This window comes from Anopheles coluzzii, chromosome 2, assembly GCF_943734685.1.
Source record: "Anopheles coluzzii chromosome 2, AcolN3, whole genome shotgun sequence".
NCBI classification, from domain to species: domain Eukaryota; kingdom Metazoa; phylum Arthropoda; class Insecta; order Diptera; family Culicidae; genus Anopheles; species Anopheles coluzzii.
In genome coordinates this window covers 91,888,490-91,907,168 of record NC_064670.1, presented here as the reverse complement: position 1 = coordinate 91,907,168, position 18,679 = coordinate 91,888,490, and the positions used below count along the sequence as shown (strand labels likewise).

The window sequence follows — 18,679 nt, the reverse complement described above, 5'->3', positions numbered from 1 at the left end:
GATAAAATTTGAAGTCGCAACAAATTCACTAAACACGCAATATGAAGTGCAGGTTTAGTGGAAAAATTGTTGCTTTGCAGCTTGTTAGTAAAGCTGGACGACCCAAAGCCAAACTGTTGGCCGGCACACAGGGCGAAACAACTTTACGGCGTAGAAAATAACATCTAATGTCTCCATAGTGGTGGTAGTGGAACAATAAGCGCACTCTCTTTTTGTGTGCGAGCCACCCATTCTGCTTGTGGGTGGGTGGGTGGTTATATCGGAAATAGATTTGACGGAAGCGCGTTGACAGATGTGGGTCGAATGTCGCGATACACGCGAACGCCGTGGTGTCAGCACCTCCCCGCAGGAGAAGGAAAATTAGTTGGGCAACTGGTCAAGCGCTATGGTAGTTGGTTTGTTACCTTTGCGGTCGGTTCGTGTAGTCGATTTCGTCACCCGATGATGGGATATGATGTTCTCTATAAGTGGCTTACCTGTGAAAGAGAAAATAAAAACCATAAACATTAGCATATGTCCACTTGACCGCGTTCTCGTTCGAAGATATACTGGTGTCAATTTCAAAGCGAGGGACCATGATGGATGAAACGGCGCTAAACTAGAGGTTAGTTTGTTAAACAAATCATGCAATAATCATACGATCAAAAGGCACATCATACTTTTTGGATGAATTATAGCTTCTTTTTGTCACATATACTTGTTGTCAAATGTTTTGATTCACATTATAATGATCGTGCTCCTCTATAACACGATCAAATACAAATGCCATTGGTTAGAAAACGATATCACAAGGAGGGCCTGTATAAGAAGGCCTATTCTAATGTGTATCGGATTGCCGGAATATTCGTGGTGTTATTTGTTTTAACAAACAGGAACAGCATTCATACATAGTTGCCTTCCGTAGGATCAGTATTGTTTCAGAGATTCATACAGGTACTGTATTTTGGCGTATATAACGACTCCCTTAAAAAATGACCAAAATAAGATTAAGGGAGTCGTTATACACGGCTAGTAACTATTAGATTACACCTAAGGCATTCGATTACAAACAAATAAAGTCTGGTGTATGTCTGGAGGAAAAAGAAAGTAGATTGAAAGGAACCGATTAAGCCTCAAAAACTCTAAAACTATACTTGCTCCGAAAATGCCAAAAGAAAAACAAACTTTATATGAATCAAATTAGTAACATTGACAGAATTGATTTTGTTGTTTTTGAATTTTATAAAATTAAAAAAAAAATCAACACGAGGGTAGTGTATTTACGCGCACAAGCATGTTTAATATGGCAGAACTTGTTTATCAGGCACAACGTCTTGCTTGTCACGTTCTTTTTAAGGGATTACAAGAATGGGTTCAAGAACGCTCTGCACTAAAAAAATCAATTTTAGAGGCAGCGTTAACATGTTATTCTTCGTCATTATTTTGATAAATGTTTGACCAGGTCTAGAGATATCAAGCAATAAGACAAACAACAGACTATCGGTGTTTATCTTGGAATCATTTATTTTTTACAGATACCACAGCATACCGAGCATATCACATTATCAGGAATTAACCATTATCCCGCCAAGTCTTATTTCTTCTTCTTCTTCTTCTTTGACGTAATAAAGTGAGAGTTGACGCGAAGAATACCATCTGCGTGCATACAAGCTTCCGAGACTTATTTAATATCACGCACAATCTCGAAAGGCGATCCTATCAGGAATGGGAATCGAACATGATAAATCTTGTAGGCTTGCGTCTAACGAATAGACCACCTGGCCTCATCTGCGAACTGATTGTCAAGTGCGTTCATGTGAATCTTACAGTCCGTAGCGTACGTCAAAAACAGATCGTCGATTGTCTTCACTACGTATAGTGGAAAATTAATCAACAAGAAAATGGTTATTAGATTTTGTTTGTCAATTCAAAGGATTATTTATAGATGTTAAAACATATAAACTAATTTGCCATTTTACTCAATATTATTCCCAAAATTCGAAATAACTGGACTGAACCTCGTCCAACTTCATTTACATTTTATTTTCTAGCAATTCAGTCCGGTTGTAAACAGCAAAAACTAATTAAGCAGGCAGCTTGTTTACAACTGCATTTTAATTTCCCATGCCCATGGTTGCGCAATCCCAAAAAAAAATTCATTTTCATTTAAGCAAACAGCCGACTTTTCGCCACAGGACTCTAACGTCCCCTCCTTCCCAAGATCCTCGTACCGAAAATCAGTTTATTGTAACCTAAAGGTCGGCGATTTCGCTTTTCCAAACATTCAAACGCGGCACCAGAGTCAGAGCTCACGGTAGAGGGATGGTAAAATGAGGTAATAGCTGGCCTAGTAGTAGCAGTAGTAGTAGTAGTAGTGGTAAATGCCACCGAGCTTGGCAGTGAAGGTGTTGTACCGTGCACAGCAACAAAGCAAACGAAACGAAACGAACGAAGAAAAGCAAAACACACATATCCAATGACCTGTTTACGCCGAAATCCAACCGACGATGCGTTTCCTTCACCCCCAAAAAGGGCAAGGGAATGTGGTGGGTGTGTAAGGGTCAGCCATGCCTACCATTTCATCCCATCCCAGGACGGGAGGCCTTCTCTGTGCGGCACATTTCCGAAACAATAAATCAACTAAATTCTTAACCCGAATACACTCACGCCCCAGGTCGGTGGGTGGGAGGCCTCCGCGTTGTCCGTTTTATTTTTCACCCAGAAGGTTTTCGCGATGGATGGATAACGCTGACTTCGCTGCCCCCGGACAGAGCGCGCAAAATGGTACCGCCGCCACATGGCCGCGTTTCACAAACCCAAACCAACAAAAGTGCACCGGGCGCCGCGCACCGTTTGGTAATCGTTCGCCCAGCCCGCCTAGGTGATCGTATCGTGTGCTGGCGCGCGCACAACTTATGCACCCGGCACGATCTCAGCAGTCGCAGCACCACAATCTTTTTTTTCCGGACACGTCCCCCATGTGACTTTCCTCCACATTTTCCCGTGCAAAATTGATGAACATTCTGCCATCTGCGTGCGCGACAAAACATTTGCCCAACTGAAATGCCCGAAAAAGAAATGGAAGCGAACGAAAACACACACACTGCGGACCAAACCGAAATCGAATAAATCGGTGGTGGCGTGCGCGACTCTGAGCGAACCGACCTGGCCACGCACAACCCCTGCCTTAACCTCCACACCCGTACAATGGGTGAACTCTCGCAGGGCAGCAGGATGTCAGGGCAGCGATGGAATCTTTAAATTTAATATTTTACATTCTCCATCCACCCGATCGGCTCTAAAGGCCAACTGAAGCCAATTCCCCACCGTCCATTGGCGAGTTGGCTGCCAAGTGGTTATTAGGGATGGGAAAGAGACAGAAAAAATCACCCCCAAAAAGAGCGTGACGTCGTCCTCGACCACTTGACTCTTTTCGCAGACACACAGAGATCGTCACGCACGACGGTTGAAGAGGGATGAAAGGAGATGAGGATCACTATTTTTCCTTTGGATTCAAAACCCTCCGAAGCTAATGTTCCATCCCTCCCTGCCCATTGGTCGCTCATTAGCCGTAGAGCAGCTATTCAGCAACAAATTGATGGAAATTCCACAGATTACGTATGATTTTGGCGTGGGCCGACTGATTTTGCACCGACTGTGGAGAGCGGACCTGATTTACGATGCGCAATGGGGGTTTTATCATGGACCGATTGATGTTTTGCTACAATACATCGGTGTTTTGTTCCTCCAATCAAGATAATGGGAGTCAGTTCGATCTAGGAAAAGATTCCTCTTAAACGCTACAACGTGGAAAGGGTGGAAAATTCATTTTTCCAGCCGGTCCGTGTCCACCGTCATGTGACCGTCATGTGGTTATATTTAGATTTATTAGTGAGACTCGAGCGTGTGTTAGGCGCATCATATGGTGTGGTGGAACGCTATTTTTATTCACCTTTTGCCACAAGTGGACATTAAGTAATGAAAAACACACTTCCCTTCCTCTTACTTTTCCCTCAGTGTCACACAGACACACCGTTGTGAACTGCAGTTATGGCGTTAAGCTATTTTCCATGCTCTGCTACTTCCGGTGACATTTGAATTTGGTGCGAATGCTCGCCAGCCCGGCGATGATCGTTTGGTTCGAGTGTTGCTAGGCACTACCCAGCGACTCCACTAAAATAGGTGAATTTGTGCATCCGTCTATGCACTGTTGCAACAGTAATGCACAGAGAAACACGTATAAAGCATGGAATTTATTCACTCCATCACCGTTAGAAACATTGTACAGCTCACAAATGCAGTAGCGCAGTGTTTGGTGTTTGATTTATAGATCAATTAACTTTCGCCCACTACGCGGGCGCACGGTCGTTTCCACAGGTAGAGATTATTGAAGATGATTCACCGTTTATTTATACATTAAAACGAACGCATTTTGCTCCGGAGGGATGAAAGGAGGGGCCATGATTTTGTGGGTGAAGGTGTATCTGTTTTATTTGTTTTGTGGAATTTGTAACATATACGCCGCTACACGCCGCAGTGACGAGTTCGTGGCGTTGCGTTTGCCAATTATCAAACCGAACGCCAACACACACACACAGTGAAAAAAAGTACCGAAACGTCTTCAAACACCCTGGGCAGCTTCCATTTCACAGCTGTTCGTGGTGCGTTTTGGCCAAATTCCTATCGAACAGATGCAGGTTGAGGTGTGATGGACAGTTTAAAATTACGCGAAATTCCACGGTCATACCGCAGATGTGGTCCCGATGTGAAGCCAAAAGAGTAGGCGCAGTAAAGAGCGCGACATCGACGTTGGTTAAAGGGCGAAATGTTTATTCAAGTTTTGGCACACCTAAGGAAATTTACTAACAAACATATATTTTATTGTATAAGATACATAAAAGTCTTTCATGAATGGAGTTTGGCTTAAATGAGCAGTAAACTTCCTTCGTCCATGAGATAGGAAACACTAAATCAAAAAGTGTGGTCCTGTGCAAAAAGTATTAACGTCATTTATATGTTTTTGTAGACTATAGAACTTAAAATATACACAACAATTTGAATACTCTTTAGATATGACCACATCAAAATCAACATGAAAAATGTGTTCGGTTTTAAGAAGATATCCATAAAATCTGTACAACGTCTATGCTGCATATTGCAAAAATGAATGTCGATTTTATCTCTTTTTTTAATATTTTAAATAAGTCCCACCTCTTACCACAACAAAAATTTGAGAAGGACGGGAGTATCTTTGCGATAATATTGCTCTAACGTAGTTTTTGAATAAATTAAAAATTACGACCAAGTGGTGGCATCGGACGCCATTCAAAAGAATCTACACACTCATCGGAGTCATACACACACCCAAGACGACCAACATAGTTCAATAAAAACGGGCCTAACTCGATCGAATACATCAGGACACAACTGCGACATGGATATGGCCAGTTCCACTGGTACCAACACCGGCTCCAGGGCACTACCTTCCGAAGCAGCGGAACCTAATGTATCTGGAAATGGCCAATTACAATCATCAATGAGTGAATCTCGCTGTGAATTTCCAGAGTGTCAGTGTCACGTACTCAATTGCGATAACCACAAACGATTAGTGTCACCAATACATGCTTGGTGAAAATTTAGGAGCCAGTTGTTGCGACCATCACATGCTTGATGAAATCGTATGCAACCAACTTTTGGTCAGTCACTTGGTCGCGACTTGTTCAGTCGGTGTCGGTGATCTCGATGATCATGGGAGATATACGGTGCTTGCGAGTGGTTCCAACAAACATAATGAGCATGTTTTATCGCTCTGTTTGACCCGACAGACAATCAAAGCAGAGAAAGCGAGAAAGAATTCTCTTTTTGTTGCTTGGGACCACACGCCAAGTATATTCCAAGAATATCGTGATTATCACCGACAGAAAATGTCGTGACCAAGTGAGTGACAAAGAATTGGGTGCCAAACAAAATGTCATCAGGCATGTGATTGGCCCACCAACTTTTTGAATCTTACCTCTGATTATCTCAGTTGTGTACCTGAGCTGATTTGAGCTTCGTTTCAGCGATGAGTGTTGGTGACTGCAACAGAGGCATTTGGCAGCACTGTTCACAGCCAGAAATAGTCATGATTATGCTTGTGATGGCATTACGCTCAGCTTGTGAGTCAGAGTATCGGGTTCGAACTCAAGCATTCGCATGTCGCGTTCGGCATGTCATGACGCATTTTTAATGAGTATCAGCAATGAACATTAAGCTACCACGGATATGTTGATTGTTTTCGATGACGATCGTTTTCGATGATGAATATCATCTGAAACATCTCTTTGAGGATTTTCACATTTGTTCGATCATACATGAAACTAAAGATTAACTACAGTTGACTTTAAAAGAGCAAGCTATCTTATACTACCTTTTGTCTCTAATTTAAACATGGTTTAAGCCGCTTCATTTTTCAGTGAACTGGAATAAACTTTTGTCGCTGTAATCAATTAAAACCTATTCTAATTTTTCATAGACATATTCCATAGTTTTGGTCTCCAATCTGTCCTCTCTTTGTTATCCAAATAATGACCGTCTCATTTGTGTGCAACTTTTTGACACAGTTTTGGTGTTCTAAAAATATAAACGTACGGTGATTACTTAAATGAGTGCAAACACATAAAACTTTCCCGTTTACAGCACTGGAATGAAGCATTCGGAACTCTTGTTGAACATATCGGCTGAGAATAAATCCTTCTAAATCAAATATCTCAATATTAAACTACTTGCGATATTGCAATAAGGCATGCCATTCCATGAAAATGTTGTAATGAGATAATTATTGAAAATGTTTCTTCTACAGTGTTTCTCTAGCCAGCTCAACACTGTAAGCTTCATTTCCAATTAGTAAAATCCCTATTCAACATTGTCAAATGAACGTCCAGCGTATACCGAGCAACCAATGACAGATCATTCGAGTTTCCATTTTTATTGTTGAAATGTATTTTACGGGATCGAATTGTTTGCAACCCTGTAGCTCTTTGGTATCATTCATCCCAATAATTGATCGATCCAATTATAGACAAACTAATAGATCGACATCAATAATAGACTCAGACCAATGTCCTGTCGTGGGAGTGGTCTAGATGTGTAATACTTTAAAATAACATCTAAATTGTGTTTGTAATCGTTTTTCCATCATTATGCCCCAATTCCACTGTGGACATCTCTACTAAAGCAACCTTTTCGTGCATAGAATTTGCGCAGTAAAGTTGTAACAAAAGCTGCTACCAACAATCCTGTCCAACAATTTTGACGACTGCATAAATCACCAGCGCGTCACTCGTCAACAATGAACTCATGTTCAAAATCGTTCTGCAAAACAACCGGCGCTGCAATAATTGTTGCAAAATCTTTCACCTTTCTCTCGTTATCTTATGCCCTACCCTACCCACTCTCAAACACACGACCTAAACCTGACCTACTAGCTACCAAACAACAAATCTGCTGCTGCGCTCTAGGTGCAAACCACCGCACAAAAACTCATTACAACCTACCCCACCCCGCCTAATTCCTACCCAAAATCCCTTCAAACTACATTGCCACCGTGCCACCGGGTCTGTGTGTCTATTTGTGGATCGAACGACAGAACGGACAGACACCTCCACCACGGTTGATCTGCTGTGCTGATGAAGCGTTAAATGTTTGGCTCGCGTCCCAAATGGTTTCTAGCGGTCTAGTGCGGTGCAATTCTCTCAGGACGATTCGTTAATTAAATTGTCAACAACGTGGTGTCGTGGCCAGAAGATATAGTAAAAAGTTAAACACATTAACACAACACACACACACATTAAAAGCACACACACAAACACACAGCATTTCGATTGCCATACTTATCGCTGTAGCATTGCGTTTGCACACCTTTTAGTAAAACTGCAACGGTGCAACTCGGGTTAGTTTCGAAAGGGGCGCTTTTTCTTTCGTAATAGTTCAATTTTATTGTACAAAAAAAAAGAAAAGAAGTACACACAACCAACAACTACAAGCCAAAAAAACAACCCCGGATGCTCGAACGAGGGGGAAGCGGGTGGGTTTTGTGCAACAAGTGTTTTCTGGCTGGGCGATTGTTGGGTTCTTTAAGCACATTTGTGCGTTTTTCGTTATCTCGTTTTCTCCAACAAGAAGGTGTGTTGTTTTGGTGGTTTTTCCGGTTCCGTCTTGGCGGCTGTTGTACCGATGTGTGTGTGTGTGTTTGTGTTTCTTCCTTGTGTTTCATCGTTATTCGTTACTGTGGCTGTTTCGTGTGTTCGTTGTGTGCCGCCGCACTGCCCGCCGTTGACTCCCACGAGAGCGGCGATAAGGAAGCGCCACCGCCACCCGACGACTCTATCGATGGGTGCGGGGTGGGTGGCGCGGGCGAGACGCTGCGACTCGGCGGTCCCAAAATAAGGCCCCCCATGTTGCCAATGTCGAACGCCAGCTCGTCCGGGCGGAGGAGCGGCTCGCTGCGGCTCGGCGCACGGGACGGCGTCGGTTCGCGGCTCTTCGCCTCGAATATCAGCCCATCGAGATGGCCGATCTCGAACACCAGCTCCTCGGGCGATGCGTCCAGCGGCAGCGGTGAGACCGACGGCGTCCGGGACGGTACGACCGGCACGGTGAGGCTCGGCCATAGCGGTGCGGTAGTAGTGTGGTGCTGTGGTGATGGTGGTGCTGCCGGCGACTGCGGCGAGTGTAGTGAGGAGGAAAGCGGTGAGCTACTGTCGTGCGTGTCGTGCGAATCGGAGGGAATCGGTGTGAAATGGTGCTCGGGTGCGTTGTGATTGTGGTAGCTGTTGAGCAGCGGTGAACCGAGCGCGAGCGAGGAGGAAACGGTCGGGGAGGGTTGGGTGGCCAGCGAGAGAGAGGGTGAGGGAGGTTGCGAGGATGGGGAAGAAAGATCCGAAAGGTCCGAAACGAGCGACACCGGCGATGGTGTAGCGTAGGCCGGCGTCCGATGCACGGGAAACTCGTTGCGTTCGTCGCCTGGTTGTGCCGGTGCTGTCGCTGTGGCCGGTGTCAAGGGCTTCGAAGGTTGCGGTGTGTTGCCGGCCGACTGGGGCAGAGCGGCGGGAAAGAGGGCCTCCACCTCCACCGCCTGGCGGCAAATCTGTTCCACCTCCTCGTCGTCGCTGTCAAAGTCCTCCAGCGCCAGGTGGCTCGTCTGGTTGTCGGGGAACTTTTTGATCCACTCGCAGTAGCTGACGCGATGGTTCAGCGTGACGCCCTCGTGCGCGTGGCTCTGGCCGTAGAACGATTTGGCGGACATTTCGTCGTGAAACTGCGCATCGGTCCCTTGCTCGTCCGTCAGCACGAGGCTGGGCAGCGCGGCGGGATAGAGATAGGCCGGCTTCACGAGCGGCGGCGGCTCGAAGCTGATCGCGTCCATGCTGTTGATGTAGTCCTCCAGCTCGGACGGCGTCACCGACAGGTGCTGCTCGGTGAAGCTGTCCATGAACGTCTGATCGTAGTCGATCGGTGTGAGGCTGCGGGCGACCCGCTTGCGCTCCTTGTACCGGCGCCCTGGTGGCGCAGGCGACGAACCCGGCGACGCCGACGCTTTGGACCGTCCGGAGCCCCGCCGTCTCGGCGCCACCGACAGCAACTGCTGCTCACCGTTCTCGCCCTCGGTGTCGCCTTCCGCGCCCGCATCCGCATCGACGAGCGCGGCGGCCAGCGGTGAAAGCAGCCGACCAGCACCACCACCAACGTCGTTGCCATCCGCCGGAGTGACTGCACGAGCCGACGGCGCGTTGCTGCTGCCGAGTCGGAGATCTCCCTAGAATTCGAGATAAACGAGTTTTAGAACAATCTGCACCGGCCGCCGCCGCCGCATGGGATCTGCTGGTGGCACGTCGTCGTCCGGTGACGCATCGTGCCCCCGCCGACCGGTACTCACAGCGCGCGTCGGTGATGATGAGCGGGAGGATGAGACGGACCGGCGCCCCTCTCGGCCGGCCGCCCGATGCGGTGAGATGGAGCGAGCGCGTGAAACGAAACCATTCGAGATCTTTTCCAGGGAAGCGCGATGGAAGGAGGAGGAGGAGGAAGTGGAAGAGGAAGAGGAGGAGCCGCTGCTGGGAGTTGATTCGCGGGAGGAGCCGGCCGGCTCGTCGTACGGTGTCGGGGAACGGGGTCGGGAAGGGTAGGGCGGTGGTACGAGCGGCACCAGCCGGTTCGAGATGTCGGCGAGCGGCGGCCGCTCGTGCCCGTGGACGCTCGCACCGTCCGCATACGGCGAGGGGGATTTGGATTGCATGAACTGGGGGATGGGACGGCGGCAGGTGGCTGTCGCAGTGCCCCCGCCGCCATCGGAGTCATAGTCGTCCACCACCGCGTCGTCCTCCGGCACAATGATTTCGGTCGTCCACGGAGGACGGCTACTACTACTTGCCTGACTCTGGGACGCTCCTCCGTGCTGCTGCTGCTCCTTCTGCTGCTCCTGCAACAAACTCGTCAGATCGGCTTCCTTCGTGGTGCGGCGTAGCATCGGCTCAACTCGGCCCGAACCGCGCCGCTCCTCCCGGTCGGGTGAGTTGGAATGGGAGCTCAGGTTCGAGGGAGCCGATTCGCTCACGTGCAGCTGCTGAGCCACGGCCGGCGGCTCCAGCTCCTCCTCCTCGATCGACATCGAGCGGGACGGGCGCAGGACGGCCTTCTCCTTCATCTCGTCCAGCTTGATGTCACCCCAGGGGCGGGTAGTGTTCGCCGCCAGCGTTGGCTCGGGCGAACGCTCCGGCACCCACTGCCGGTCGTCGTCCTCGTGGTGATGGCAGCTCTCCGGGATCGGGCTGATGTTGTGCCGACGGTTCATCGGGTCCTGCAGCTCGTCCCGGCTGTACACGATCGGGATGTAATCGTCCATCCGGGCGCACTCCTCGTCCTCCAGCTGGCTCAGCCGCTCCAGCTCGTCCGTCCGGTCCTCGAGCGAGGTGACGGACGTGACCGAGCGACGCTTCACCGACCGGCGCAACCCGTCGTCGCGCCGTATCGGCCGGAACTTGCTCGAGCTTGGGCGTGGCTCGTCCGCACCACTACCACCACCACCGCTGTCGTGTGGTTCGTTTAGTACAATTTGCGGTACGGCGTCGGCAGGCGACAGATTGTTGCGGTACGCTCCCAACGGTTCCACACTGTGTGCGCGGCTGGTGGAGCGCGACCGAAGCTCCTCGATGATGAGGCTCTGCTCGGCCGTACTTCGCTCCAGCTCGCTCATCTGCACGCTCATCTGCTCCAGCTGCTGCTCCTTCTCCTGGCTCTGGCGCTCCAGTATGCGCAGCTTCTCGATCAGCACGTCCAGCTGGGCGGCCCCTTCGACGCTCGGCTCCAGCCGGTAGCCGTCCTTGTACGGTACGCCATCCTGCGCGTACGTCACACCCTCGACCGTGCTGCGCGGTGGTGCCGCTTTGATCTGCTGCCGCACCGTTTCCTTGTACTGCTCGAGCTGCTCGATCTTGGCGTCGGGCTGCTGCTGCTGCTGCTCGTGCTGCTGCTTGTCGGGCACATCCTCGATCGCATTCGAGGGCTGCTCGCTACCCGACACGTACGCCAGACAGTAGATGAGATCCATCGCACCGACTCCGGCCACTAGAACCGATAGCATCACACCCATGGTTGTACTTTTTTTTTTCTTCCTTTTTCTCCCTTCTCAAGCGTTAAGCGTTTTAAAATCGTTAAGGGAAAACTAGGGGCGAAGGGGAGGGTTGTTTTTCACCAAATTTGATTACGCAACAAGCACACTCGTTGGTTACACAACCCCGATGATCCGCACACCGTGAGCAATAGAGTTAAGGTCACACACACACGCACACGTACACACTCGCCTAGTTGCACTGCAATGACCCACGCGCAGGGCGAAACATTCTAAACCCCCTCCGCCCCACAAACTGGCCCCCTTTTCCCAGCTCAATTAAACAACGCGCAATGGAGAAAACAAAAAAAAAAGGTCTATCGCGGACACGGACAAAACTCCTAATGAGACGTGTGACACTAGAGCGATCGATCGTACAGCGTTTCGAGGTTTAATTGCCGAATGCGACTGGCAGGCAGAACCGAAACGGCACTCCCAATCGCTTTTGCCGCTTATTGACAGGCGTACCGATCACGAACCCGATCACGATTTGACAAAAGGAATCGCGTACGCGCGCGGTTCCCCCTTCAAATCAATGCCTCAATGGGTGGATGATGGGGCAGAACACTTTCTCTTTAATTGGATGTGTCAACGCGATCGTTGCGCGCCACGAGTTTGGCCCGAATCGATCGCGGGCAATTATTTGTCACCTACTTCACCCATCTAGTTTTCCCCGTACAATTGTAAACAAGCGGTTTGGTGGCCGTCGTAACGTCGATTGGAAATAGTATCGCTTGCGGTGGCTCGTTTGTTACACAGGTAGGAAACCAGCTCATTAGGAAGCGTGCAAAAAACAGCTAAATAAAGCACAGCGTCACGGTGTGCTGAGGGGGAGCGATATTTTTACCACCGATTTGTAGCCACCGCACCCAAGGGGGACTATGTAAAGCGAATGCATTTTAGCAGGTACAAAGGTTTGCACGGATGCGGAGTAGCGGCGTTGTACAGCACACAGTTTGATGCTCAATTTTTTCGATGACGGCTTGATTTAGGTGAACCTGGGGCAAATTAGTCACCGGTATTATTGGCAAATTAACACGTTTATAATGACTTCTAATGATTGAAAAACATCAAATACAATGTTTTAAGCTATAACCTAAAATTTTAAAATAAGTCAATAAATAAGCAAATTAAATTGTTTGCTCAAAACAATCTAATTTTCACCGTCTCGAAAATAAGCTTTCGTAAGATTTTAATAAATAATTAGAGCAAAATAAAGAATGTGTATCCAGGCACATCATGTTTATCTATGGTTTACGAGGAAAAAGTATCCATTTTAATTTAATGTGAAGTTTTCAAACTTTGTAAAATGTTTCTCTTGGGACAAAATGGTCGTTCCAGCTTAGGGCAAAATGGTCGGAATGATTAGACAGGAGCAAAATGATAAGGCTGTGGTATAAGCTAAGATCGCTACTATATATTAGCTTTACATAAATAAAACTGTGCTGTATGTACACTATATCGACAATTAAAAATACTGATAACACGGCCGTGGGCCGGTCTGGTGGTACAGTCGTCAACTCGTACGACGTAACAACATGCCCGTCATGGGTTCAAGTCCCGAATAGACCCCATACGTAGGACTGACTATCCTGCTATGGTAACAATAAGTCACTGAAAGCCAAGCTCACTTCACTAGTGGGTGGTACAGGCAGGCCTTGATCGACAGCGGTTGTTGTGCCAATGAAGAAGAAGAAGAAGATAACACGGCTGTTGCACACTGTAACAGGACTCTTTCTTTCGCCAGTTGGTAAATATTTTTTAAGTTAAAACAAGCGTTTTTTAAGCTGTCTTATTATTTATTTTTTCGTTAGAGACGCTAAAAAATCCGTCACTTGTCGTGGGCTTTGACGAAAGAGTGACCTTGCATCTTTCACTTAGCCTAGATCGGGATCCTTCGGGAATGCTCAACCCGATCAGTGGTAGACGTTGACCACACTAAACACTGTCTGTGTCGCCCTCTTTAGGGAAACTCAAGAAATAACACAGTGCCAGAGAATCGACCGTTAATAATGATTAACAACGGCATTTTACTAAATTATTAAACAAAACTCTTTAATACTAAACTTAAATCTCTACTCTCACAATTCTACCAAGATACAAGTGCTCAAACCAACACCTTAAGTCCAATGTTGAGGTCCATTTTGCCCCTTTGTTTTGATGTGTTTTGATATTTCGTGGAAGATCATTTTGTCCCATAGCAAGAGTATTTTTTATATATAGAGTAGTATATAGTAGTTGAAGTAACGATTGCCGTCAAAATAACAGTGTTTAACCAATACAGAGTTTTCCAGGAGATCTTATGGTTGTGGGACACTTCCTTGCCTATCTTATGGGAAGTGAACTTCATATGATGAAAATTGGAATCTATGACACCCTTTTTAGACAGGCGCCTTAGACATTGTCCAACAAGAATGATATAGAGTCCAATTCCCATTATATTAAGTTTATTTCCCGTAAGAAGGAGTCAATAAAGTGTCCCACAGCTATGAGAACTCCTGGAAAACCCTGTAAGATACAGATCAAACTCCTTAACAGGTCCATTTTGCTTCGCTTTCCCCTAAGCGCTTCGCCACGCAAACCGCGACGAATTATTACGCTTACAATCAATCATAGGCAATGTAGGGCGAACACTTTTCCCCGAAGCGAGCTGCTCATTGTGACATTTATTACAGCCTATTCATCAAGGTGGAAAAGTAGGAAAATATGGGCGCAAAATACAAGTTAATTGAATGCACACGAATTGTTGACATTGTTGGCTTAATCTCTTCTCGATTGTTGCCGCGGAGGCGGCGGCTGCACGTAAACAGTTGTATTCCCTCCCTTTGCGTACACAAACAACTGTGCTGACCATTTGTTTGGTGCGCTCTCATAAATCTTGGCCTTTTAAAAGCGCATACAATTTTATCAACACTACACCGGCATGTGTAGTATAGTAGCAGGGGACGAACCATATTGCACGGTTTATAAAACGATCGCGACGACGTAAAGCAGCAGACGACACGCGGCAATTGCGAAGCAATCGCCCCTTGCCCTTTGCTCTTTGCCAGGAAGCTGCACCGAAATAAACCTACAAAAACACACACTGACATAGAGAGAGAGACTGACGCGTGAGTCTCTATTGCGTCAACGGCGTTTAGTTGCGTTTTATTTGCATCGAAACGCGCGCATCCCGGTTTGTTTGCAACGACATGAGCCCGTACCAAGGCGATAGTTGAAATAGTTCTAAAGAGAGTGAGTCGACAAAAGAGCCCGCGTCGGAGAGAACGAGAAGGTATTTTTTTAGTATAAATAAAACACGCCTGTCGAACGCTTCGATGCGTCACGCGGCCGCACGGTGTGCATTCAGATTGACAGCAGAAAATCCTTTTCCTTCCCCCTTTTGCTAGCAATTCCAAGCGCGGCGGGATCGGGATTCGACCTTCACGCCCTACCCTAGAACCTGACCGCACCCTCATGCCGGGTGTTGCCCTTTTGCAGTACGAAGCATCCCCCGACACACAGCACAGGCTCGTGGCCGAATGCCATCCTGTCATAAACGTCAACAGCATGGTGTTGGAGGTTAGTTGATTCGTCGCTTTCCACCCCTTCAGTATGCCAAATATTGCGATGGCTGTGTTACGAGTGTAGTGCAATTAGAAATCAAACCGTGAGGAAGGGTTTCCGGTCGGTTGAAAATCAGCAAAACTAATTACTTATGCACTAATTTACTTCCGCCCATCAAAGTCTTACGTTTGGCTTGAAGGAATGGGATGATAGAAGGTCACCTACACCCACGCAGCTTTCGCACTAATTAAGCCATGTGTTGTATCATCAAATATAAGTAAAATTAAAGTAATTCCTCACATACATCCAAGGACTAAAAAGTTGTTTTATTATTTGTATTAAGATTATACATCTTTATAGTTCAGCAGTTGAATGTTAAACTTAGTGTCCAATAAGTTTTATTTTCATTAAGTATCAAATAGTCAAACAAATTATACAATATATAATGACAATATTAAAACAATATATCAAATTTATATTGAACAATATTTGTACAGAAAATAGTGTTCACTACGTTTGAATTCGCAAAGGTAAAGTCGTTGTGCTTTCGAAGCACTATTTCTGTTACCGTTTAGTTTGTATTCCCACAGATGGCGCCACTGACCACCGAAGAGAAATAGCGCGAACGGAAGCTTTGAAGCAACTTTAACTGAGCAGCTGTTCACGGAGATCCTCTCTCCTCACATATATTCAACCCCACACCAAAGGAGCAATGGAAATTCATTCATCCCAATATGGAATGCCATCATCATTGCCGTAACACCCCCCCCCCCCCCCCACACCACCACAGCACATTCATTGCCTCATAAAAACGGTGGGTGGTGACTCCACGTTCCTCTACCTAGTCGATGCTTTTGATGGGAAATTTATTGATGCCCGAGACTGGGTGGCTCGGCGGTGGTCTCATCGTTCCCTACCCTTCCTTCCCCGTTGGAGGCAACCGGTCGGTGGGCTTGTCGAACGAGAGTGGCTGACCATGAATTGGCTGCATTTATACCGGTTTTCTCGCTTGAACACCGGTTGGTTTGGCTTCTTTTCCTAGCGGCGGTTTGTTTAGCTTCTTTATTGCCATCCCGTCTGCCCTCAACGCCTCCAGTGGCTGTCTGACATATGACCTTCGAAGCTGGCACTAAACCTACAATGTTTCGGCGAACCGGAGAGGCGAGGCACAGCAACAACAGCACACACAAAAAAAGCAGCAAACGCGTTCGTCAGTCAATCAAACGATGATAGATGATAATGGGCGATGATCTCGTAAAATCGTTGGATGGAGACCACACAGCGCAGGAGACACGGAAGGTGATGTCGTTTAAAAATTGAGCACATCCTCCTGTCCTTGCACAATGCACGATCTATTCTTCGCTGCATAATCCAACCTTTCCCTTACAGTCCCCTCCCAATACCCTTCTCCCACCGAATGTCATGATGTACCGGGCGCCTCCATCCAACGATCGAGCGTCGTGCGCTTGCCAAACCAGCAAAGCCGCGACATATGTAGCAGAGCAAGCACACATGCACACACACACACACACACACTTAGCACACAAAGTAGGAAACGCGGAAACAATTGCTGACACGATGGAACATTTCCGACCAGAGAGTCGGATCGGTAGCAAGAGAAAGGGGTGGTGATGACATGATGGTTGCAATATCATCATCGGGCTGTCCTCGGCACAAAATTCTTGTGCCATTTTCTTTCTGCCCTACGTTCCTACACAAATGTCGCGGCGCCGGCATCCGCGTTTGGGGCAATTTGAGGGAAGAAAATGAAGAAGAAAAGTACGCTTGAAAATGGGAACGGAGAAAAACGGAGACGGGGGAGCGGATGCGCAATGAGATTTCGAGCTGGCTAAAGTTCAGCTGTTATTAAATTAAATTAAATCCTTTCGAGCTTCGGTGGTTGCGCTGGCGAGCAGCGCTGGCAGCACGAGCACGGAAGAAACAGAACCTGGGCACCCAGGCACAAGCAAACGGAACAGAAAACCAACCAGGCTGATGAGCTTTGTTCTGGACCATTTCACTCAATCTTCATTATGATAATAACACGCTATCTCTCGGCAAGTTGAACAGAATTAAGCTGTACTCAACGCTAAAGGACAATGGCATCACCACCACCACCCCGGACAAGTAATGACCGAAGCCGTCTTGGCACGGTCGGGAAACTGTTAGTTTAACTTCTGCTTTCACAATTGTTCGTACAAGCATGATAATTGTATCGAAAGTATTCCCAATGCTCACAACACCGATTTCCCGTGTACAACAACACATTTACTACCTCTTTGGCATGAGCTTTTGCCACCGCAGCGAAAACCAAGCGTTCGCAAAAGGCATGCCAACATGTTTTGCAACTTTTAATTAAAGAAGTATCCATTTAATGAGTTACACTCACACAAAGCGATCAAAGGGCGAACTAGAATTTGTTGCCAGCTCGCTTTGCACAAACAAAAACTAACACCAAAGCAGGCACATCATGTCATCCCGTTTGCATTATGAATGTTTATTCCTTCCGGATATTTGTCCCGTTTTCGAGTGTGTTTCTCCAGTGCAAACATTGCTTCCTGGAACTTCCCGGCCGGAGAAAGGTAACAGCGCTGCTGCAGTTACTAAACGGCTGTAGTAGTAGCCTGGACATGAGGACCCTCACACACGCACACAATGAACGAGTTTTGTTTGAAAACTGACACCGAGTAGAAGGTCACTCAAATGTGCAAAATTAGATGCTTTTTAGTAAGAATTATAATCGTCATTATTTATTTTATATTTTAATTTCTCTCAATCAGGAATGTTTTACAAAATTATCCAGAGTCTAACTAACTTTAAAAAAAAAACAAATCCATTCCCACAACAACAAAAGTCCATTGTACTGTGTTGGTGAACTTCCCCGGAAGTAGAGCAGAAATGTGGCAAGAACGTCATGGCTTAAGCTCAACACGAAACGGCATCTGTCTTACTTGGATGACTTATCGCCGTCTGAGCTTGTCGGGCTGCTGACGAGCTGCTGGACGAGAGGACTGGATTTTATATCGTGCAGAAGCGTATCATTTGCGAAATGTTATCGCCTTAGGCCGCCCGGGAGCGTGATGAGGAAATGGGGCCACCACACATATGCCCACCCTGGCTCTGAGAACCTCCACCCAGAGTATGGCTCTCTAGTTGAAAAGAGTGGGCAAGAACGAGCACTTCCTTGTTTCTTCCTCTTGGCAGCAGTAAGACGCACAAACACACAAGCTCCAACGAGGAACAGAGTTTTGCTGCCTCTCGGTTTCGAGCGCTAAACGCGGCCCGCCATCATTTCGAGTGGGAAGACAATTTTACGACACAAACCCCCACTGTCCGTGTCCCTGTCCTCTCACATAAAACAGTCTGCTTCGCGTTAGCTCAGGCAAGAAAAAAAATTCGATGACCAATCTCACAAATGTATGCATTGGCTTATCCTTTCAAATTACCCGATGCATGCCCATGATCTGGCGCAAGGGGTGGAAGAAACACACAGACACACACTGGTGA

At 47.2% G+C, this 18,679-nt stretch overlaps 2 protein-coding genes across 7 annotated transcripts in view; both read right to left on the bottom strand.

The window, feature by feature from the left end:
- The window catches only part of LOC120949215 (four and a half LIM domains protein 2), a 116,718-nt gene that overhangs the window by 27,161 nt on the left and 70,878 nt on the right, over window positions 1-18,679 (bottom strand). The gene's annotated exons all lie outside the window — the stretch shown is intronic.
- Window positions 7,911-12,710, bottom strand: LOC125906635 (uncharacterized). The gene is made up of 2 exons (XM_049606235.1): window positions 9,896-12,710; window positions 7,911-9,775 (listed from the first exon to the last, which is right to left on the bottom strand). The coding sequence occupies exons 1-2, from the start codon at window positions 11,606-11,608 to the stop codon at window positions 8,243-8,245; spliced, it is 3,246 nt and encodes a 1,081-aa protein (XP_049462192.1). The 5' UTR covers window positions 11,609-12,710; the 3' UTR covers window positions 7,911-8,242.

Bases quoted from the DNA above. Each gene is read 5' to 3' on its own strand.
- LOC125906635 (XM_049606235.1), bottom strand. From the start codon at position 11,608: ATGGGTGTGATGCTATCGGTTCTAGTGGCCGGAGTCGGTGCGATGGAT. The intron at 9,776-9,895 runs GTGAGTACCGGT...CTCGAATTCTAG, and splicing joins CATCATCACCGACGCGCGCT to GGAGATCTCCGACTCGGCAG.